Source organism: Battus philenor, unplaced genomic scaffold, assembly GCF_028537555.1.
Source record: "Battus philenor isolate CCGP_79_NKW_IND1 unplaced genomic scaffold, ilBatPhil1.0.hap1 SCAF_23, whole genome shotgun sequence".
NCBI classification, from domain to species: Eukaryota; Metazoa; Arthropoda; class Insecta; order Lepidoptera; family Papilionidae; genus Battus; species Battus philenor.
The window spans coordinates 4,948,990-4,973,563 of record NW_027181686.1 but is presented as its reverse complement, the minus strand read 5'-3'; the positions used below and the strand labels follow the sequence as shown (position 1 = coordinate 4,973,563).

Here is a 24,574-nt window from a genome sequence, read left to right as displayed (position 1 = left end):
TTTATTATTAAAACTGTAGCGTTCAAATTAGAACGTTCCATGTTACTACACTGGCCTCTGCAGTCATCAATACTTTTAAATATATATTGGTTGTTTGAATTTGCATCCGAACGCCAATTTAAATTCGAACGTCATCATTATTGTCAATAGTCGCTGTAATTAATATACACCAGATAGATCACAACTAGTTATCAGTTTTCTCTTTAATAGAGAAGGGTAGATATAGTTGCCCGAGTGTGTTCCCATTACAAAATGCGATTATTGACAACCCCTACGTGATTTTAACACGCAACCTCCTTCTTTTTCAAAAAACAACCAATGACATCGTAACCACCACATTGAAAAATAATTTTCTTTCAAAAAACGTAATTTATATTTTCGTACAGTATAATGTTCAACTGGTGTTCCACGCTTAAATATTGACTGGCTGACTGTACCACAGATGGTGCACATTTATATAGATAAAAATAATCTAAAGACAAATATTATTAAAATTGTACAATTATCTTAAAATATATCTATCTTACGAGCTGTGCGCAAATTCAAACACAAAGCTTTATTTTTTCATTAAAGTCGGTCGCTAAATTCTTAAATCAAAGAGATATAAGGCTACTGATAAAAACTGGCCATTTCTTTGCTCGCCAAAGCGATTGTCATATGCCGATCTGGTCCCTCACGCGTGGTCATGGTCGATGTAACAATTAAAAACCAAATTAGAATATCTCTTGCAAACCTTATATTTATGATTCTTTTTTATTTCAGTGAGCACCGGCTATGAATCAGATCGAGAAGAATGGAGGAGCAGCCGCTCGCAGTTCTCTACCACCGCATTCGACAGCCTTGCGCGCCCTACCAAAATGGCGATGGCTTTAACTCTAAAGAAACCGCAGAGACTGGATCCAGCACCGCAGTATTATCGCCTCACCAGCGAGCCAAAGCCCAAACTCACACCCCTTCCATTCCGTCCAAACAGTTTCCTGCAGAGAGCGCCACGTTTACCGCGACCTACCACGGAAATAAAAAGAAACTTGAGTACGGACCATCGAAAATATACTTCATTACAAAGTCTAGAATTACCCAAGAAATTGATAGAGCCCAAGAAAAACGATCCTAAGAAAAATTACTCGAATCTTTCAAATAGGATAACGGGTTTGACTAACAAGTTGAGAGACTTAGGCGCCGCGAGCAACACGATTGGGAGGTTCAAAGCACAGTCGCATGGTGACGTCACGAATCTAAAGCCAGTATTAAAGAGCAACGCTCAGGACGGCGCGAAACGCTCCGTCATCAGAACATGCAGCGCTGAACCGCCAAAGAAAGTTACTTTCAGCGCCTTCGCCACTGTCCAGGTGGTCTGAATTCCATTCCTAAATTAAACCCTAATTATTTTATTATTTAAGTTTATTTTCTAATAACAGCGTAGTCTTCGTATGGTTAAACTGATGCTTAATGCTGGGTATTAATCAATAATATTACTTAAGATTTTGTGGTTTAAAAAAATTAAATATGTAAGAATGAAAGTGGGCCGGGATTCGTGTATATATTATGTATAATAAATCTTTTAAAGTAGCTTTTACAAGAGCCCTTTTAGTTTCGAATTATTAATCATAAGCCATTTAATAGGAACGCTTTGATTTATCTTTTCTTTATCTATTTATCTAAGTTTATCTATTTCTTTACCTTCTATATCTTCCCTCTCTTTCAATTTGCACTAAAATGAATTATATTTCTTTTTCAAAGCGACTTACCTTATATTAATATTATATATTATTGGCAATGTCGCTGATTCATTTCTAAGCACTAAGACATCACTTTCTGCATTCTTTCTGCATTCTCTACAAGCACAGAATTATTTTTAAAACCAACAATCCGGGCAGCTCTTTTAGTTAATGTAAATTTATTTATATCATAAAGAGTCAAAAAGTAATTAATAAAAAAATCTTTACACACAAAAGCTGATTTTGCGTTACCATATTAAAATTTCTGTTATTTTGATTCTGATCTGACAGTAGAGAACTTTTGCTTGTATACCAGATTCGATGCAAAGCCTACGATGTCATTGAATAAATATGAAATGCCACCAATCTTTGCAAGATTGCTGTCGGTCAGTTTCAGGCGATGATAGAAATTAAATAGGAATATTATATTGTTATTTATTTATTCTATATGAATATTTATCATGAACAATAACAAAAACAAGTGATTTATTATTTTATACAAAATATTTATTTTTATTTATTATACTGTCTTTCCTAACATCTAATATTTTAAAAAAAATATATTATTCAAGTTTTATTTCTAAATTATATCTAAATATACGCTTAACTAATTTCGACACTGGCAAGTAACAGTAGTCACAGATAAGAAAAAGTTAAACGTTAATATTTTATTAAGAAAAAACTGTTTTTAAATATCTTCAATTTAAATTGTTATATTCAATTGCGTTATTTATATTTTTGCGTTCTATAAGACAAATAAAACGTTATATATTTTAAGAAAAGATGAATAAAATGCTTATACTTAAGGAAAAGTCATAATTATTGTCATTTATTATGTCATAGTATTTCATTGTAATTTACTTGTTTGTTAGTTTAAAAATAATAATAAACTGTTTGTAATTACGTGTAGCTTAATATTAATATGATTTATTGTGTTGTTAAATGTTTATTTGCAATCTAAATATGTTTGAAAATCGATAATAAAATGTTTGTTAATCATTATTATTTTTTTATTATTAGTATTATTAAGTAATTCTCTAATAGAGACTATTAAAATAATTTTCACGGGCTAAAAAATTAAATGATGTTCCCTCTTCGACACCCAATAACTGTATTCGACATCATTTAAATATTATTTTACCCTCGACCCTCTTTAAACCAGAAAACAATATTGAGTCTGTGGCGTAAAAATATACGCACTGTGATAACTATCAAGGACTCCCTATCAACAAACAACCAAGTTTAAGTTTAGAAATAAAATAGGAAAAGGAATTTCTACTATCATAATAATTACAATACACTTAAGTAGTAATTTCTTACTATTCTTTTTAACCGATAATAAAAAAATAGTTACTGTAAATAATAGTTACAAATGAGCACCGTAATATAATAAAAGGATAAAACATTTATTCATGTCGGATAAAAAGTAGTACGTTTTTTTAAACTGCTCGATGTTAGCCCTTCCGATATTACTAATTTATTACGCTAACAGAGTAACATCTTCACTGAATAATACGACGGCTCTTCTCTTGTACGTCTTTATTTATACCCACCACTTACTTGTATAAGTTAACTGCGAATAATTACTTTTTAATAATCATCTTCTTCAGTTTTCAACCGATAAACCCCGACTGTATGACATATGCATCCCCAAAAAATCTCTAAGATGACCGGTGTCGCGCTGCCTCCCTCCAACGACATCTCGCCCGTAACTTTGTCGTCGGTCTGCTTGGTGGGGAACCTACCCGTCGGCTATCGGCTCTTGGTTTATGTTTACAAAATATACCTTATAATAATTATTTCTTTAACAACTACACGATTTAACAACGCGGTCATGTTAACATACACAAAAGTAACCTAATACAAAAAAAGTATAATTAAAGTGGTATTAATAATCTTGTACTTGCATGTCATCGTCATAATTATTATTACAACCGCAAAGGGACCATAGCTGGACATCTCTTCCATTAATTTCCAGTAAGAGCGGTTGGAAGCGCCCTGAATCTTTCGATCATATATAGGACGACCGATAGCATCAATAAGTTCGCGAAAAGTCGCTGGATGCGGATAAGACCGGTCGAAATGGTGATGACGATGATAAGTAATAAAAAAAGTGACAACCTTAAATCTAAATTTTTTGTTAAGCTGGTTCAAACTAAACACAAAAATTAATTACACAAACAGTTATTGACAATTATTATATATATATATAGTTACAGATAATTATTATAGGTGATATTTATAATTAAACGAAATTAACATTAGTTCAAATAATCGAAAAAAGAAAAAAAAATAGCAACAACAAAGTTACCAGCGATATTGCTATTTAGAATTAAACGGTGCAGTATACAGTGTGAAAGAAGGATTTAACAAGAGTGTGAACATTGTAACAGTAATACAAAATTAATTTTGTTATAATAATTTTATACAATACTTTAAAATGCGATATTCCACATTTGTATGTTAATCGTTTACTATTTTTACTTCTACATTTTTATCCTGAAAAAATAATTCGTATTAGTACACCGATAGTATATTCATTAACGTAAAAGTAAATTTAGATTAATATTGTAACAGCGTAAACGTATCTCGTAATTTAAAATATTTTTTTTAGATATCTGCTGTGGCTTTTGAATAAATGTTAAGACCACATGATAACCTGGGCAAACCTGTAGTTTCGATTACATATTTTTGCGAGCGTTTGTTATCGTGGCCGAACTCAGCCGACTGTTCAGTACCTTCTCGGTGGCCGTGTGAAATAAACGTCGTACAGGTAAGAACTAATTTAAAAAAAAAAGTTTAATTTATACGGTAGAATTTGAAAACAGAATGTTTTATAATTTTCTTTGCGCCTTTTTTAATTAATAAAAAATCATAATTAAAATGATTTTGGTCAAATTATAAAAATATATGTGTATGTATAAATATAAAACAAAAATAATATTTAAAACAAATGTTTATTTCCGTGTCATATAAATAAATTTGAACCACTGTATTTAGACTGTGTTGAAGAAAGCTAATTTAATTATGTATTGAATTAGAAACTAATAATGGCAATTATTATCATAATTATTATTAATTTACTAAAAGCAAGCAACGAAAAGCGTCTAAATGAATAAAAAGTCCAATATCTTATCAGGCGACAAGTTCAAGGCCAGAGAACTCTTAAATATTCATTCCTAAAACTTGCATCGAACGCAGACAACTACATAATTATTATAGAATTACAACAGGTTTTCAATTTATTGCTAATATATTGATGTTTTTGCAATAGCAAAATGTCAGTGGTAAACGCATTCGAGACCAGCAAAATCGTTCCAGATGTCATCCCAACTGCGCCCACAGCCGAAATTGGAGTAAGACATTTGTTTTAAAATAAAGATTTATAATTATATTATTTTATTAAACACATTTCATAAACACGAGATGACGACACAAGTTAAATTTTTTGGCGAAAGATGAGTTGAAAGATGGTGAGATGAAGATACGAATTTAACGATACTAAAGATAATATGTATGTGTCTGTATGTTAAAGAAAAATATCATTTAATGGCCACTCATCTAATATTATGCCCTCTTGATAAAGCAATTAAAAACAAATTTCGGAAAATGCGATGTCTTTAAATTACTTTCAATCAATGCAATAATGGAAGTTTAATATCAAAATATATAATAAATTAATATGCATTAAAAAAAACATTCTTAGTTTCAAGTACCCATTCTAAATTCATTGTAGAAACAGGATTAGAATATTATTACTACTAATATTGCTATTACGTCACTGTAACTATTATCATTACTACTACTTCTATTAGTTGCTACTGATATTTTACTACTACTAATCTTTTACTACTACTACGCTTTTACTAATATAACTATTGATGCTTTTTATTGGAAAACTAATGGCAGTCCGTCATGCAGGCAGTTATTTTGTCTAATCTTGAATTAGTGATATTTCAGCATTAATAAAAGTATTTTTTTTATTTTAATTAAGAGTCGTGATTATTCGAAATTCTTTAGAATATTTTGTCAAAATAAAAAAAAAACATTAGTTTGCACATGTGATATCTTTCCTATACGAATATATTTAAAATGAATAAAATCTTGATGTTCTTTAAGCTAGGTTCTATTCAATACCCGTAATGGTATATTTCGCATACAAAGCATAATAGAAATGATAGACCAAAGGAAGTACAAATTGGCTAAACAATTTTATTGCTAACATCTGTCATCAGAAGAATCTTTAGTGATATTTATGTATGTGAACTATAGATGTAAGGCCGGTTTAAAACGAATTGAACCAATCGGTTTAAAACGAAAAAAACCGTTTAAAACCGAAAAAACCCATTTTTTTCGATTTTAAACGTTTAGTGTTGACGACTTTGTTTTTCTTAAATATAAACACATTATCTATTCCAAGCGTAGACATTACCTAGCTAAGTTGAAAAACTATTACCTAGTTAACTATTTTGGTTATTTTGAAAAGATTTATCAATCAGTTTCATTCGGTTTAAAACCAAACTCACACACTTGCACTTCTCACGCGGAGAGACGTCAAGATGCAACGTTGCCAGCTCGCCTACTCCACACCACACACACACACATACATAGCGTGTTGCGTGCGGACATGTCAGTGTTGCCAGTATTGTAAAAAAATGTACAAATTTGGATTCAATATAAAGGAACTCGTACCAAATATGCCCAAACATTACAAAATAACTAAAATGTAATGAGCTGTTACAAAATTAGATTATTAGGTACCCGACTTTTTCTTGAAAGTAATAAAAAAACTGTCTATCTTACACAGTCCACTCGACAACATGATGATCATACAGTCAAGAAAGTCATGAAAATTTATGAGGCGCCACTATCTTTGTAAAACTGACTGACATTTCTGTCCTAAAATTAAATATGGCAACACTTTATTTCTTTTCATGACTTTCTTGACAGACTGTAACTGGCCTGCCTACCTACCTTGTGACGTTATCAGGGTAAAGGGACTTTATTGTCATATATTGTCACATATTTTAATTCATTGTATGTAATATTGTTTCTTTATAATTATAGTACTTTATATGAAATATATTTACCTACATAGGTATAAATTGCATAGGTAACTAACACAAGACCAAGTATTGTCGATAATGATGTGTAAAAAAACTGTTCTTATATTTTAGTAGGCGAGTTTTAAACCGTTTAAAAAGATTTATTTGGGGTTTTAAACCGCCACTTTTGGTTTTAAACGTTTTAAATCGGCTTTTTTACATCTATAATGTGAACTATATACTATGTATTTTTAAATCCACGTCGTTACCAATGCAATGTGCTATTGTTTAGTCAAAATAAACTTCATTATCTTATAATATTAAAGTTTCTATATTTTATCATAGTGTTAGGTACAAAAACTTAATAAGGTATTGTTAGGCAAATGTTGAAACTTTTTTAATCTGTGTATTTTTGTCTGCCCATTTTTATTTTTTTTACTCCAAACACTTGTTTTTTTATTAACAGATATATTCAATCATCGGTATAATTTTGGATAAGAAATAGCTGATAAATCTTCCGCGTGCTTTTTTAATACTTATCGTTAATAACGTTCTGACTTAACTAATACGTAATCAATCAATTAGACTTAAAATCTTTTAAATTTAACGATTAAATTCCTTTTTGCATGATAACAGATAATGATAAAAATACAATTAACTTCAGTTGTGTGAAATAATCATGTTACTATTATTGGTTTTCACAGACATCTTTGATTAAATTAACAATTGATCCCACATGTCATCAATGAATTTATGATATTTTAAAATACTTTTAATAAAACAAAACAATAACTAAAATATTCAAACATAAACAACTTTTAAAAAAAGAATCTAAAATGGCGTCTGATATTAATACGACCGGGTCAATTTTATTGCGTCTTATGCAATCACGTTGCCAGTGTGTGAAACAAAATTTAATTAATTTGACGATGCAAATAAATTATATAGTCGCAGCTATAAATGTAGAATAAATTTACAGAAATAAAATTTCTAATGATTTTTCTTGAAAGGCCTTGATCTTGGTCTCGTGATCATAAAAAGTCAAGGTCTTTCAAGTTGGAACCTCTAAGGCATTTCTCTATGTGGATAACTAGTAGTGTGCAAGCATTACTAGCTTTCAGTATAAGTAACAATACAAGTAGTGGAATTAATGTTAATATATAGACGATGTAATAACACCATTGTTTCGAGGTAACGACGGCAACTGTGTACATTGTATAGTTAAAGAGCTATGTAACTTGGTATGTAGCGAAATCCCTATACAACTCGAAAGTAAGGATTTGTGTATGAATGAAAAAGTGAAATAATTTTTGGTGCCATTGATATTAGACCCAAAGAGAAAAAGAATCTGTTTGTTAATAATTCTAAAAACTTATTTATACATTATGACCGTGCAATATAATTATATTTTCGTATTTAATTTCTTAAACTTTCTTTTCACCATAGAAGCATTTTGTATCAAACAATTATAATTTTGTTTCAACTTATATATTTTCGTAGTGTAGTTTACCGGCAATATAATATTACTTCTGGAAGGGAACCGTGAATCATAATTAAACCTTTAGAAAGCAGTAACTCTTTTTTATTAAAACTAATTTTATTAAAACTACGCAGTAAACAAAATTACCAATCGACCACAAATTTGGCATCCAACAAACCGAAATGCACATATATTAATGTTTATTCATTTGACAATTAGACATATGATTAAAAAGGCTGAGGTTAAAAAGGTTATATAACTAATATTTTAATGAAAGTGCTTTAAACAAAATTAATCAAATTATTTTGTTTTAGTTGAAATACCCCAGTGGCGTTGAGGCGAAATTGGGCAATGAATTGGCTCCAACAGTGGTAAAGGACCAACCTAACGTCACATTCGACGCCGACCCCAGCGCTTATTACACTTTGGTCTTCACTGGTAATTTATTTTCACAGATTTCCTAACACCTAAATCTATGAATTATGCTTTGTTGAATTGGTAGTTGGCAGGACGTGTACTCGTGCAGAGCAGAAGGACGCTGGGACCCTACGATTCTGGAGTGGAGGCCACGATGACGTCCATTGCTGGACTTATTTCAATATGACAAATACATAGGAAAAGCTTGTGCTTTTCCTATATATTTGTTATACAACTGGATGGATGCTATTTACTTTTTTTATTTTCGTGATAATTTTTTTCTTATTTTAAACGTCTTTTTTGGATGCGTGCATTCCCTTTTTTTCCTATTGTTTTACTATCGTGTCATTTTTGTATATTGTTCGTTATTATAAACTTTTCTTAAAAACTAATGGTAAATGTTATTGCAGACCCTGATAACTATGATGGGCCAGAACCGGTATACCGCGAGTGGCATCACTGGCTGGTCGGCAACATTCCCGGCAACAACGTGGCCGCCGGCGAGGTACTGTCCGGATATATCGGATCGGGACCCCCAGAAGGAACTGGCATCCACCGCTATGTATACATCTTGTACAAGCAGCCCGGAAAAATCAACTTTGACGAGAAGAGATTGAGCAACAAGTAAGTCGAATCTCCTCATGTTTGTATCATTTCAAAAGAAATTTAGATACCACTTGAACCTGCACGACTGGGCCCTAAATAATTGGCTTGTTGACAAACAGCTGAAGTACAAAAGGTCACTTATGTGTCATCCGACTGTGGGAACTTTTTATGATAATATTCCCTCAGGTGTTTAAATAGCCATGGAACTTTAACTAACCAAACTAAACCGAGCTGAACCAACTTTGTGCTATTTTATCTTATAATATCTAAAAATTTCAAAAAAAATCGCAAGTGGTGTAATTATTTTTTTTAATTTGTAATATATCGAATATCTTCATTAAATTTACTTCTCTCTACATTCATTTTGACAGAAAAAAAAAACAAAATAATACGAACGCAATTTTACTAATTTATTCCTTTTTCAATGAAATCTTTTTAATGCCATCAAAATCAGCCAGGTACAAATAATATAGCCGGAGAGATTCTATGTATTTTTTGGGAAGACTTTTCTCGCCCTTATCCATAAGAGATATCCACCTGAATACTTATTCTTGGCAATATATCTTTAACCATTAAGCTTAGAGACTTGAAATTTGGTAGAAATATTCCTTTGCAAGCAAGAAGGTTTGAGGGGGCGTTTCGTTAAGCTCGCGAAATGGATGGAGGACAATTAGTTTATAACATTACGAATTACGTTCTCGTAATTATTTAATTTTCATTTATCAACAGATCGGTGGATGGCCGTGCGGCATTCTCCACAAAGAAGTTTGCTGAGAAATACAACCTTGGCGCGCCTGTAGCTGGCAACTTCTACCGCGCGCAGTTCGACGACTACGTACCTTTGCTCTACAAGAGCCTAGGCGCTTAGATCTTATTAAAATGTCTACGTTAAAAAAAAGATCTCTGACAAACGTTCAGATATGGTCAAGATTACTTATCGCTCCAGTCATACGCTTGCAACACTTATATATGTTTTAAATTCAATATTACCCTGTCTATAAATATCAGCAAAAATGCATTAACGTACATTGAGATTTGAAAAGATCGACCTTTATTAAAGAAAAGGCAATGTTAATTGCATTTGTTTATTTTTAACTTTTGATAATTTACCAACAAGCTACGATACACACGCCTAGCTATATTATAGTAACAGAATAAATATTATATGAATTGTTTTTAATAAAAGAAAAATATGTTATGGATAATTCTATTTTATTCACCTATCCCATGATATTATTGATTTCCAATATCAGCTTACAAAACACCATTAAGAACACTACTTAGCAGAAATCGAGTAAGGAATGGATTTTTCACTAAAAATAATAGAACGAAGGAGTTATCTGCAGGGTAATGATGATCCTCGACTATGTACTTCCAAGTAGCTTGAAATAGAAAAGCTTTGTATGTATTAGTGCACGAAAGTGAGATGGGGAGGTAGCGATTGACAAAACGCACATGAGATTTTTGAGAACACGTCCTTGGCTGGACATTCATCTAACTCCTCCGTCTTGGGCATCACTTCAGAAAGTGACAAGAACTTGTGCGTTCGTTAATAAAATACTATCTAGTGGCCAGATCCGAACTTCCTGCGGGTACCCACGAATTTTAGTACCTAATGCGAGGGTTAGATTAAGCCCCATCCGCGCCGTCTCAAGCCCGAGGAATCTGTAAATATCTAATGGATTGAGGCGTTATTTTGCGGAAATCCATCCTAAGTAAGAAAAGGACCAATATATAGCGAATTACACAACTACCACCGTTAAATCACTAGTGATTTCTTTTCTTACTGAATCTGTAAATACCAATAGGATATTTGACTTATGATGGATAAATCTTTACTTTTACTCTGCTTCACTAGATCAAATCAGAAATGAGAAATTCCGCAGAGAAAAACCAAGGTCACAAATTTAGTGGCAGTAGGCGGGGCACATTGCTCATGCAATCGACGGCCGTTTGGATCGAAAGGTAGGAGAAAAGCGAGACGACCGAATAAACGCGACATTTGTAGGCCTTCAACAGGTAGGCCGACGATATGGTCAAGATCGTGGGAAGTCGCTGAATATGGGCAGCACAACACCGGTCGTCGTAGCGATCTTTGGCAGAGGCCTATACCTTGCAGTGCGCGCTTATCGGTCGACGTGATCATGACTCTTTTTAGTTACTTTTATATTTTCAGTCCACGGTTATGCCTTGGCGGGCAGCACAGTTCAAGAATAATTTATAATACTCGTTTAGTAATTTATGAGAACTATTTAAATAGCGTAATTGTAAAGAATATTGAATAAGTACTTGGTAGGACTTAACACTGCCTACATTGACATGACACTTAACATTAACACAGATTATGCGTAGAAGAAAAGATCACAAGAAAACTTTCTGCGAAACCTTCGAATCTCTCAAACTATGTTATAAAAATTATTTTAAAGATTTATTATGTATTACATCATGATTAAAGTTAAATAAAACTAACTGCTTAATGTATAACTTTATTATTCATGATTACTGAAGAAAACTGTTTCACTTACAATATAAAGTAAATAAAAGGGGAATCAAAAACAAACTGATTATATCAGCTGTTAAAAAATGCAATATCTTTTACATACACCCTAAATACATCACTGCTCTACTGGGATAGTAGTTTACGATTTATGATTTTACAAGCCTATAAGCTTTATATAGCAACACGGATTATACTGGAAGTTTCTAACTTTTTCAGCCTTCGATTGCCAATATACTTTTTTTATCAAATAACTATGTATTTCGGCTTATCGTGGGATTTAGTTGCCAAGCTGCTTGTACAATAACGGCACGTAATCGTCGTATTCTGCCTGGTAGAAGTTTCCGGAAATTGGGTCCCCGAGCTTATATTTGCTTGCGAATTTCGCAATCGAGAAGTTGGCACGGCCATCACCCGAACTGAAACATAAAAATATAGATGTATTTCATCATCATGAGGAGTAATTTCTGGACATTCATGGAGGGTACGGTGCTGGACGCTGACGATTCCCCGAGCAGGTTTAAGGAAGCCTTCATGCAATGTATTATCATCTACCTCCACCGATCAAACTCTTCTTGCTACCCAAGTGAATTAATTGTAAATGATCCTTTCAATTCTTCTTCTAACGTTAACGCTTTCGGAATTAGCAGTAATAGTTACCGACCAAAGTAAGAAAAGGACCAATATTTAGTTACTTCCGCACTTGCAGTCATAGTCGTGCAACAAAGTGCACCGCCCGCCAGCGCGCTGATAAATGCGCATGCGGCAAACAATGAAACATCAAAAAATCATCCTTTTCTTACTTAGGATGGACTTTCGCAAAATAACGCCTGATTCCATTAAATAGTTACCGACCAAGTCAAGGTTCAATACTCTCGGGTGCTCTTAAATCGGAATATTAAACGGTATTATCGACTAATGAAAACAAAGTCGAGGTCGTCTCTCGTCGAAGTGGGTTTTTGAGCCTGATCATTCCATGGAGCCTACGCATAATCTTAGACCTTTGCGGTCTTACAATACGGTGAAACTGTATATGTATGTAGCGGCCCAAGCCGCGACTCCCCAAGGAGCTTAGCTATCTTAAAGAAATTTTAGGATAAGCGCCTTCTACGCCCCTCTTCTTCAAACCAGCCAATTTGTAAATGCTACTTAGACAACGGTGTAAGCTTGGTAAAAAAAGCCGATTAGCCGGTTATAGAGATTTTGCTGATATATCTCACGCTGCTATCTCCACCGCATAAAAATTATTATTAATTTATCCTTATTAATTTCGTTAACTAGGATATAGTTTGATGCCTCAAGGAACAAGGGATAGCCGTTGGACGGATATTCACCGAGAGTGCAAACGTGTAAGGCAGTTGAGATACGGTTTTTGCATTGAATTGAGACGCGACTGGGAACTAGAAACAATAACTACGCTGTACACTATTAAATTTAACAGCTAACAACAATTAACACTAAAGTCAAGTCAATTTTTTTAATTGGGACTGTGATAAAAAACAAGGTAAAACATAAAACATATTTTTTCGTAACGATTTCGAATACTAACCTCTAATTTGATTTGTTTCAAAGACCTTCACGCATCTAACAATTTTATACTATAGTATTAGCGATACCGCTGTACTGCGCCTAAGGAAACACGCGGCGAGACGGGTGTATGAACCGCACAATTCCGACAGTCACCACTAGGTAGACCGACGACATAGTTAAGGTTGCAGGAAGTCGCTGAATATGGTTAGCGCAAGGCTGGTTAGCGTGGCGTACCTTTAGGGGAGACTTATGATTTGCAGTGGGCGTTTATCGGCTGAAAAGAAGAATGCAATTCAAAATTTCCTCAATGATTTTAAACTTACGTGTTGGGCAGTCGCGGTTCGTCGAAGGTAAGTTTACCGGGCTGCTTGTACACGAGGAAGACGTATCGGTGCAGGCCAGTGCCGGGTGGAGGTCCGGAGCCCACGTACGCGGAGAGCACCTCGCCCTTCCCGACGTTACTGGCTGGCACGTTGCCGACCAGCCAATGGTGCCATTCGCGGAACGTTGGCTCTTTACGGGACGGCGCGTCGGGGTCTAAAGTAAAACATCGTCTACCGATAGAGTCTTATTACGGTGTCATTTGCTGACCATATCAAACTAGGAGGGACCTTTGGCGCAGCAATTCAGTAGCCGTAGGCTTAGTTACATATAGTACAACATATACTCACAGTACAATCAAAGTATACTGCACATATTGACCCTTTATAGCAATATTAACGAATTATCACAAATATTTTTTAAAATTACACTTAAATCCCAGATCCCAATCTTTAAGTTTAATTGAAAAAAAATATTAATGTGCAGTCTGATGGTGAATATAACTACTTTTTTTATAAAACGTTATTGCCAAACAGAATATTTGTTTTTTTTTTACACATTATTATCAAAGCTGTTAAGCATCATTAAAATTTTATGTTCACAAAAAGAATATTATTATACCATTTGTAATACTTAAAGTATAAATGTTTCCAAATGATATCTCGTCAACGACTTGAAACCTATTGCAGCTCACCAGTCATGGCCACCGTGTACAACGCATCCGACTCGGCATCCCATGTCAACGTCGGCTCATCCTTCACCTGTGTGGGTGTCAACTCGTTGCCCAGGTTCACCTCCACGCCGCTCGGGTAAACCACCTGGAGACAAAACAATTTATATAATGACCCACTAAATAGGCGGAATTATTTTATTTAGGTTAAATTGTGATCAGACATCTAGAAATCTATATCTGTTTTTTTACACCCAATGTAATGGCGGATTTAATTAAAGGCATTACTTACCAGTCAACCTAGATTTGGTACGGATATAAGAAATACGCAGGCATATAAATGTCATACAAAAATAATATAAAACGCACGAAATACTACGTATTATATATAATAGTTATATGTGTAAAAACTCGTAAAGAGGTTTCCTTCCGGACCTTCACGTCTGCAGGGTTTTTAATCCAATTTACAATCATCTGAGTAAAATGATAACTATAAAACTCTAACTGAAAACGACAGGCCCAATAACAACATCTGGTAATAAAATGTCTGCAGAGACATTAGATTATAGATATAGATAGACAGAGATTACGGTCCACGGGAATCGGCAATCGTCAAGCGAGGATTACTCGTTGGTGGGGTCATCACTTGACGCGGGCGAAATTAACACGACCGCCGGTGTGATCTGTTTGACCAAATGGTTATGAATGCATTGAACTACCACTCCCTCCGAGGACCTAATGTGGGAAGAAATGCGCGGGAAATTTATTTAGATTCCGCTTTAAGACAGGCGAGAAGCGAAGAGTGCTAATCTACCTTGTAAGCAAATACTTAAACCAATTATTGTCAAGATTTTCTCGAAGGTTTCTTTACCATCTGATGTCTTAATCATTCAATTCACCGCAAATCATTTTAATAGGATAATGCTGTAAATAATCTCCTTCCTTATTACTAGGTGTTTTTCATTACTGTTTCCGATGCATTTAGATGCACCTGGCAAAAAGATGTAGACATCCTCCATACTGTAATCCAAAACTACTTCCAACTTGATTGTTAAGTAACTTGTATCACAGAGATAGACATATGTGGTCTTAAAACATTTTTTGTAGACATATTGCCTAAACGAATTATAATTTCGCACTCAAAGAGGGCAAACGTTTTTTACATCTCATAAATATTTTAGAAACCGTTATGTCAATCTAGTATAAAAGTGTTACGATATTAAAATAGTGAGAACAATATAGAAATTATTTATTAGATACATACACATCAGTCGTACTGATATTATTCATTGTGATAAAAGTCACATTAAAAAAAATATTGGTTCCCTATAAAGCGGTTTTTATGAATTTTCTATCCTAAGCATATTTATCGTTTCCTGAACGCAGGCACTAGTATATTTTTGCCATTTGATACGGGTGTTTCTTCTTCCAACTGCAAATCACGCGACAGCCTTTAATTGTGTAGAATTAAGCGTAGTTAAGTGCTTGATATTCACAAGTGAAAAAGATAAGATAAGAAATATAGAAAAGATAAAATTAACCATTACCATATTATATACAATATTTCTTAAATTTATCTTGTAGTATTTGCCTAAATGCAGCAACCCGTTACATGCGATTTCGCCGTAGGTCCGGCAAATGGAACGGAGCCAAGGTTTTTGCAAAGGGTCATGTGGTTATGTCTTTTGGGTTCGAATCGGGAACAGCCTCTGAGTAGGTGTGGAAATATATGTACTGATTTTAAAACAGTGCAGGTACCAAATGATTATAATATGATCAGCTGTTTCAATTTTTTTTCTTTTCTTTATAACTTTTAGTACTATATAACGCTTTTACGCCAAGAAAGTATTTAAATGGTAACTCACTCTTCAAGACAAACTGTGTCTAGTGTAGTGTTTTCTCAAGCCGTAACTTTTATTGTAGTTTAGAATGTCAAGGTAAAATAAATATACCATCCCCGGGCAAAGGGCATGTTGGGGAATTCCGGAGTGATGATACAAATCTTTATCATACATTTAAATAATTTTTCATTTCGATCATGTATTCAAATGTATCTCAAGATTTTACTTCATTGGTTATATGTCAAACATTTGACTTTCGTGTCGCCTGATGATAAGCGATGACGAGGTCTACGATGGTACATGCCTGCCTGGACTCGAGTTATAGTTAACAAAATTTTTTGTTGTTAACTGACTCTTGACATGGTAATCAATTTTTCTATGAATGATAAGTCTAGAGTAATATAATGGATGACCAGAATAATATGCAATAACCCTTGTTACACAAGTCGTAATTTGATGATACGTGTCGGATGTAATGACCGCACTGACGAGGTATTGTCCAATTACCCATCGTGACAAGTTTACAGAGTTGATGTGCCTAATGAACAACGCAACCTTCCAGTACAATGTATAATTTACAATAAACAACAATCAAAGTCCTGTAATAGGTCTTGTTAGTAGGTATGATTGTTCCATAGGCTTCGTCCGCGCCATGCCATGTGCGGCTGAATGGTTGTGTTTATGTAAGTTATCTCTTAGCGGTTTATAGAATCGGTGTCAGTAGTTAGAATGCATTTTTAAAATACGTTTCATTGATGACAATGTTAACAGTGCAGTTCAATATGGAGAGCCAAAAGAAACATTTACACCATGTTTCATTGATAATTTTGAATTAATTATATAAAAAAATTGTTACGTATACGGTTACATTTTTCCGTGCAATCTGTAAATTATTTACAATTCAATGTTACATATCGTTTCTATCGCAATCTGATATAAGAATTATCTAATTTTCTCTTCACGTAAATCTTCCTCTCAATGCTAAAATTGCGTCACGTATATGACTACTTTTGAAATATTTAAAATTCCTGATACTATTAACTATTTCATATTTTTATTTAATACTTTGACTAAGATTGACTGGACATTAAGGAATTAATATTTCACGCTACCAAAAAAAAATTAAACAAATTAAAAGGGTAATTTCGATAATAAGTTAGGTTCAGTGAGTATGAAGTGTCCTCTGGAGCAAAATGTTATTGACTGCGTTTTTTTTATTAATTCTAATTTGTCGCTGTTTGATATGGTTCGTTTTTTTCCCAGCTGCGAGTCACGCGATAGCCTTTAATATTTAAATTTTAAGTTAAATAAAATATTTACGTTTTGTAGTACGAGGGTGAATCAAAAAATTCTTGGAATCAATATTAAAAAATGCAAAGATTTAAATAATAATATTTTATTTTTCTACATAATCTCACTCCAATGCAATGCATTTAAAATAACGCGTTTCTAACTTCCTTATTCCTTGTGAAAAAAAATATTTTCTTGACTCTCGAAAAAGTCCTCTACGGCAGCTATAACCGCGTCATTATCGTGAAATTTTGTTCCACGAATTTCCTCTTTTAATTTTGGAAATAAGTGAAAATCACTTGGGGCTAAGTCCGGAGAATATGGTGGGTGGTCAAGGAGATTGAAGCCAGCACAGCGGATTGCGTTGTGCGCAACTTCCGATCGATGAGCAGGAGCGTTATCTTGAAGGAACAACACGCCCAACGACAGTTTTCCACGACGTTTTTCTTTAATCGCTTCACGCACTTTCGGGATTAAATTTGCATAATAGGGTCCAGTAATCGTCTGGGCTTTTGGCATATAATCAATAAAAAGGATTCCTTCACTATCCCAGAACACAGACGCCATAACTTTGCCAGCGGTAGGAGCAACTCGAAATTTCTTAATGGATGGAGAGGATGGTCGTTTCCAAGACATGCTTTGTCTTTTAGTTTCAGGATCAAAATGGTGGACCCACGTTTCATCCATTGTGACAAGACGACGGCAAAAATTATCCGAATCACGCTGGAACATTTCGAGATTACGCTTGGAAATTTCCAAACGTCGCTTTTTGTTTTCGTCGGTTAACATTCGTGGCACCCATCTTGCAGACACTTTTTTGAACCCCAGTGAATCAATTAAAATGGATTGAACGCTACCAAAAGATATCTTTAGGATCTCAGCTATATGTTTTATAGTCATTCTTCTGTCTTCCAAAACCAGATTCTCAACCTTTTTGACATTTTCTTCTGTAACGGAGGTTGAAGGCCGCCCAGAACGCGGGTCATCTTTACAGCTTGATCTACCTCTTTTAAATTCAGCCACCCAGTACGCAACCGTAGAATAGGGTACAGCATCACCCCCTAATGTCTGCTGAATGTCCAAAAAAATTTCCTTCGTAGACATTTTTTTCAAACTGAGATATTTTATCACCGCACGTAACTCACTTTTATCCATAATCTTTTTAGCAACTCGTTGCACAAAAAAAATTATTACATAGGAACGAACTGACAAAAACAAGTGACAGTCTGCATAAATATAGTGTGATAGACACTCTTTACTTTGAATATCGAACTTGATCCAAAAAGATTTCATATATATGCACTTCTAAGAACTTTTTGATTCACCCTGGTATGGTTCTACATTTATATATTACAGTTAATAAATGAAAGTAATTTTTATATTTATAATTGCTTATTGCTATTTGCTATATGAGTGTAGCGGAGCGGTGAAGGCCTGAGACGATCGTAGGTTGCGAGTTTGATTCTCTGAATAAAATCTCATGTAATTCACACTTGTGCAATAATTATTTAAGATTCCTGCACTGCTCACAAAAAGTTTCCAGAGGATGGACAGCAACGTCCTCTGCGTACCATAATACCACACTACGACTGTCAACCAACATGCCAAGCGTGGCTGTTATGTTATATATCACCCTATAGATATATTTGGAAGAAGACCTCACAGTGAGCGTGTACAGGCTAGACGACTATTTCATGTATTATTCTCCAAATTCTTATTTTTTGTAGCAAATCTTACTATAATTTTTTTTTGGATTTTGATTATTTTGCGTAAAATATACAATTTTCATTAAAGATCAAAAATTTTTTTTCTGCGTCTAATGAGAATAACAATAGCTCATTATCAATTCCACGCATTAGAATTACAAATCCTTGGCACATTAGAAAAAGTATTCCAAATTTAAGTAAAATAATTACTGTCTCGTCTAAATAAAAAATAACTAAGTTTCCACTCAAAAAGCGAAACGCCATACGAACTAAGTGACCTCTATATTCTGCGTACTTCCAGAGTTTCGAATACACGGTTACTTTTATTGCGCGCTTTCATTTACGCAATTCCATCTCCCTCATATAACAATCGTTTCCCATAACGAAGAGAAACATTTTCGGCGGAGTTACTGTACCAATTATATTAGGACAATAGTCCAATTTAATTGGTACATTACAAAACTTACTTTAACGTATTCGCTAAAGTAAAATTTCGATATAAAACCGGTTTTTATATCTAAAGCGCTCCAATAATTTTTAATGTTTTATTATACGTCAAACAAAATGTATTTTAGCATTAAGTTAATATACAGGATGTTTGGTTATAGATTTGAAAGCGTTTAGACCCATAACCAATCACCTGTATAATAAAAATATAAATACTTGTTAATTTCTTTATTAGCCTTCTTTCTGTCGTCTCTACTTTTACCTATGAAGCCATTACCTATAAATAATCACCCTGTACATTTAGATATAAGCAAACGCTTTAAGATATTTGTAATAACATTAAAGCAAATAGATAAACAACTTTGAATATAGTCAGATAAATTAACTAACTTTTTTTGTCTTGGATAAATGCTTAAATTAAATCCATATTTTTCCGTTCGCCGGGCCAAATACGAATCTACGCTAACTCATCTAATTATTTATAATCATCATCACCTCAGCCTTAGAAGGTTCACTGTTAGACATAGCCCTTCCTTCCCTTCCCCCGCCCCTCCGTAATAGAACCGGTTGAAAGCGGTCTGCGTCCAGGGTCTTATGACATTAATGTGTCTTTGTGGGTGGACGTTTTACGCTGCGATTGCCAGTGCGTGGTCACCACTTCAACTTGCTAATATTTCCAATGCAGTAAATACATGTTGTGAACAATTTTTCTTAGCTTGGCCTAACGGAAAAGTTCCTTTCTATAGTAAATAAGTGTAAGCTTTCACGTTTAACTTTCTTTCAGTATAGATAACGAAGAAGGTCAGGCCAAACTTTAGCTAGAACAGACATTATTATTGGATTTTATAAATACATAATTATTTCATAGAAAGTCTATTGGACATAGACCTTTCCAATAGATTTGTAATAAGACCGGTTGGTAGCAATCTGCATCCGTTATACCTCGATTTCGGCTATTACTCAACACATGTTTATTAAACCCAATTTTTATGATATTATCATCGAAAGGAATATATGCGGCTAAAATATATACATATGTTTTATCAACAATAACACACTTCCTAACTGTATATTACAACGACAAGCACAGATGCAGTGATGATTTATTTTGTTTATTTTAAATGGTAACTGAACTTATTCGTAAAATAAAAGAAAGGAAACTATTTAACTGTGTGAAATTTGTGAAGCGGCTATAGACGTGTCTCTCATTTCAAATATGACAATATTTTATTTAGGTTTATTCAATTTTAGACTTGACAATATATTGATATGGCCTTTTCAAAAGATCATCTTTCCAACTTATGGACGTTCTACGATGCGTTAGCGATCCGTGTTCTAATACTCCAGACTCTACTAGGCCAGCAACCATCTATTACATAAAATATATTTAAATCAAACAACTCACCTTTAGCAGCGAGGTTGGGGCCACTGGAACAACATCCGGCACCACTTCGAGCTCGGCAAAGGACTTCGCGATGGTCGACATCCCTCTTGCAAGCACCCTAAAATTGACCATAGTGCTGTCTGCTAATAACAAAACAATCGCATATCTCAACATTTCTCCCATCTTATTACGAAAGGCGATAGAAAGTGAGAAAGTGTACGACCGGTCCGGCTGCGAGTCGGCCAGCGAGTGCAATAAGCGCGCACCGTAGGTCTGATTAAATAGTGAAGCTCTCATTTGCGTTCATACTTTGAATGCAATTTTAAGAATAGTGTTGTACTTAACCGTAATAAAATTTTGTTATTAGGACTTGTTCTCGAGATAATGCTACTGAATTAAATTTATATCCGGATTTTTTTCGAACTTCAACAAAGCAAATCAAACCTCGTCAAATAATAAAAAAGGAGTTATTTGTCAATCGTATATAATATAAAGAAATGAAGAATTAGAATATGAAGTTTTTAGTATCAATCCATACGCAGTAAGGCGCAGATACATGAACGATTTCTTTGGTTCTCCAATTTATATGTGGGTGCATACACATGTATATATGTTTACATGTATCTTTCTGATTTTGTTGCACATCCTATATATGCTACAAAGTTTATTGACTAACTTTCTTTTATGTAGGATTATGATCCTTTTGCAAGTACTCACAATATAAAAAAAATACTAAAGACGGAAACTTGTAATTAACCCCGAATTGCCTCTTTTAGTGTAAGTAGTTTTTAAGTTTCTTCAAGTATTATGTTATTTAAACATAATTTGCTCTGAGTTTCCTTCACTTCATTTTCTCAGGTCCGAAGTATTTAACATCCGAACAAAGATGATTATGTGACAACTACCAAGTTAAGTAACTTAAAGCCAAAAGGAGATGTAATTAATAGTATGTTAAATAATTTTTAATTAAAAAAAATCATGATGCTAGCAGTAAAATAAAAATACTAATAGAGTTAATAAGCTATACAAACATTACATTAAATAAATTAAAACAAAAATTAAAAAATATCTCCTCAATCAATGAAATTGTTAGCTGCCATTTTGTGCCAATAATTTTAAAACTACATTAGAAAATTTACTAAAATAAATATTAATTTAAGAAATAAATTAAAAACAGTTCCCCTAGTTTTATAAACTATTAGTTGTGTATTATCATTTATTTATTCCAAAAGCCAATCTTTAAAGAAAGAACAGACACATTTATAACACATGAATACCTTTTCAAAACAACTTATATTTATTCCTCTGCACCTTAGTTGACATGAGATGTTTTAAAAAAAATTATGCAAACATTTGATTTCTCTTTTGTGTCTGTGGTTATATCAAGACTGCTATCAAAACAAACAAAATGTTGGATTTTTTGTTTGATAATTCATACTTTAAAAAAATGCACACACTATCAGCTTATGAAAACACAACCTTTGTTAAATACTTGAGAACTTGTATAAACATTGCATTAACATTTTCTAGTGGGTAGATATTGCAAGAGGTATTCTAGGAAAGTACTGTAAAACAACAAAAACAAAAAGTATCATTAAACCGGTTGAAAAAAATACAAAATATCAATTAAATATTTAAAATTCCTATTATGACATGAATATCATTATGTAATGTGACCTTGGATGAAATGCATATAAATTTTGGTTTTTTATTTTTATATTTAAATTTTATATGCCAAATATGTACCTAAATAATTTGTAATATATTTATTTAAGGTAAAATATTATTTGTTTTATTTGTACTATAACTTCACTACCTCAATAATTCCCAAAGACAATGATAATTGTACAAAATTTAAATGACATTTGGAAGGACATACCTGAAGAAGAACAATTGAAGAAATGTATTTAAAACAATATTGTTGTTAACTTATCATTATAAAATGACAGTTTGGAAAGGTTGTGATACAATAACAACCAATTACCAATAATGACTCTTCTGTTATCTTACTGTTCACAGTGCATGTGTAATTTTATAAAGGATCCTTCATTATTAATATGCTTCTAGAATCATATTAAATATATATATTACTATAACACTAAAATGTTTTTCAAGGTATTTTGTAAAAAAAAAATCTAAAAATCAAAAAACTTTAACCTTGTATAGTTACCAAAGAGACAAATAGATTTTTTAGTAAATTAATAAAAAGAAGTTTATACATTATTGTTTCAGCCCATAGATGTCTACTGCAAGACATAAGCCTCTACCAAAGACATCTATAGGAGGATATACCATAATTGCCACACTTAGCAGATAGGTTGGTAATTGCAATATGGTATTATGGTAGGCAGAGAATGATGATGCCTCATATTTGCGAGCAGTGAATATTCTATGTAATTAAGGTACAAAGTTTGAATTACATAAGATTGTATTTTAGGAATCTAACCAAAAACCTACAATTACAAATGTCAGTCCTTACTGGTCTGCCACTGCTCACATATAAAATATTATATATACACTGTGTGTACATGAATTATTCAACACTGGTATTTGATGGAATGCAATAGTTGCTTGGTATTATACAAATAAACATGTTTAGTCTATTAACTGTAGGTGTCATTTTATAAATAAATTTAAAAAATTAACAGAAGTTGTCAAAAAACACAGCTGTATACATTTAAGATTGTAACTACCCACTTTTATTTTATTGAAGAATACATACTTCTGTCCATATAATAAAATTATTATTCGTAATGAGTCTAAAAATTTAGTAACTTATAACTATGTTCTCACTGCCTACGTAATGAATTACATATCTTTAAAATGATTCCCATAATTCTTACAGCAGAAGTTAAACTTGCTGACATAAAAGTGGTAAGATAGTGTCTTCGTGTTTATACACAAAACAATTATTTCTTGTTTAATTAAAGATATGATTCAATTTATATGTTGATTTTTCTGCCGGTATTTTGACATATCTATCATTAAATTTATGATACCGCCTCAATGAATTCTGCGCGGTTATTATATTAGCATGAGATTATTTGAATTAACTACATGACGCATGAAATGCAATTTTGAACTTGTTACGTAATTAAAATAAATTGCAGCCGGTAAAACTAGCGTATGGCGCTATATTTTTATACTGCGTATTCTTGTGTATTATAAAGCTCTGACAAGAGTCTAGTTGGTTTAATATATATTGATTTCTTAGTTTCGATTTATCTTACCTGAATATTATTTATTCTTAAGTTACTCAGGAATATTTTACACAAAATAACAATAGAAAACGATGGACTATACTAATAAATTACCGGGTAACTTGCATATAGGTTATTTATATTTTTCAGAACCATAGACTGCGAATACGTGGACAACAAATTATTTAGAAAAAAATTAAATGATTTGTTATTTTATAAAAAATCTTTTCAAAGAACTTTCTTCTGACGCCTATTTAAAATTTATCGAGTCTAAACAAATTTTCAGCACACATATTCCGATCTTCATCAGATCTTTCCTCAACGGCCTTTTTGATCACGGTTTGCGTCTTTCTTGCGCTTTAAAGTATATTACTCTAATATGTTGATATTTAATTATAAAAAGCGATATAAAGTCATGCTGT

At 33.0% G+C, this 24,574-nt stretch overlaps 3 protein-coding genes across 7 annotated transcripts in view; 2 read left to right on the top strand and 1 right to left on the bottom strand.

Moving 5' to 3' along the window:
* The window catches only part of LOC137924107 (uncharacterized), a 101,286-nt gene extending 98,767 nt beyond the window's left edge, over window positions 1–2,519 (top strand). For both annotated transcript variants that reach the window (XM_068767431.1, XM_068767432.1), the window contains one exon: window positions 763–2,519. In XM_068767431.1, coding sequence (XP_068623532.1) covers window positions 763–1,358 — 596 coding nt within the window. In that variant the 3' untranslated portion in view covers window positions 1,359–2,519. The remainder of the gene's footprint in view (window positions 1–762) is intronic.
* A 1,962-nt stretch (window positions 2,520–4,481) lies between these two features.
* LOC137924434 (protein D2-like) lies at window positions 4,482–10,334 on the top strand. Its single transcript, XM_068767839.1, has 5 exons — window positions 4,482–4,491; window positions 4,993–5,074; window positions 8,558–8,681; window positions 9,071–9,284; window positions 9,996–10,334. Exons 2-5 carry the CDS (start codon window positions 4,997–4,999, stop codon window positions 10,132–10,134), a joined length of 555 nt encoding a protein of 184 aa, XP_068623940.1. The 5' UTR covers window positions 4,482–4,491; window positions 4,993–4,996; the 3' UTR covers window positions 10,135–10,334.
* A 1,437-nt stretch (window positions 10,335–11,771) lies between these two features.
* Window positions 11,772–24,292, bottom strand: LOC137923925 (protein D3-like). 4 transcript variants are annotated; one of them, XM_068767167.1, is made up of 5 exons: window positions 24,183–24,292; window positions 20,974–21,092; window positions 14,309–14,432; window positions 13,617–13,830; window positions 11,779–12,182 (listed from the first exon to the last, which is right to left on the bottom strand). In XM_068767167.1, exons 2-5 carry the CDS (start codon window positions 21,082–21,084, stop codon window positions 12,044–12,046), a joined length of 588 nt encoding a protein of 195 aa, XP_068623268.1. In that variant the 5' UTR covers window positions 21,085–21,092; window positions 24,183–24,292; the 3' UTR covers window positions 11,779–12,043. The 4 variants fall into 4 exon arrangements, with proteins under 4 accessions (XP_068623267.1, XP_068623268.1, XP_068623269.1 ...); XM_068767168.1 differs by having other exon boundaries at window positions 20,974–21,095; window positions 24,183–24,289; XM_068767169.1 differs by having other exon boundaries at window positions 11,780–12,182; window positions 20,974–21,070; window positions 24,183–24,289.
* Window positions 24,293–24,574: the final 282 nt, after the last annotated feature.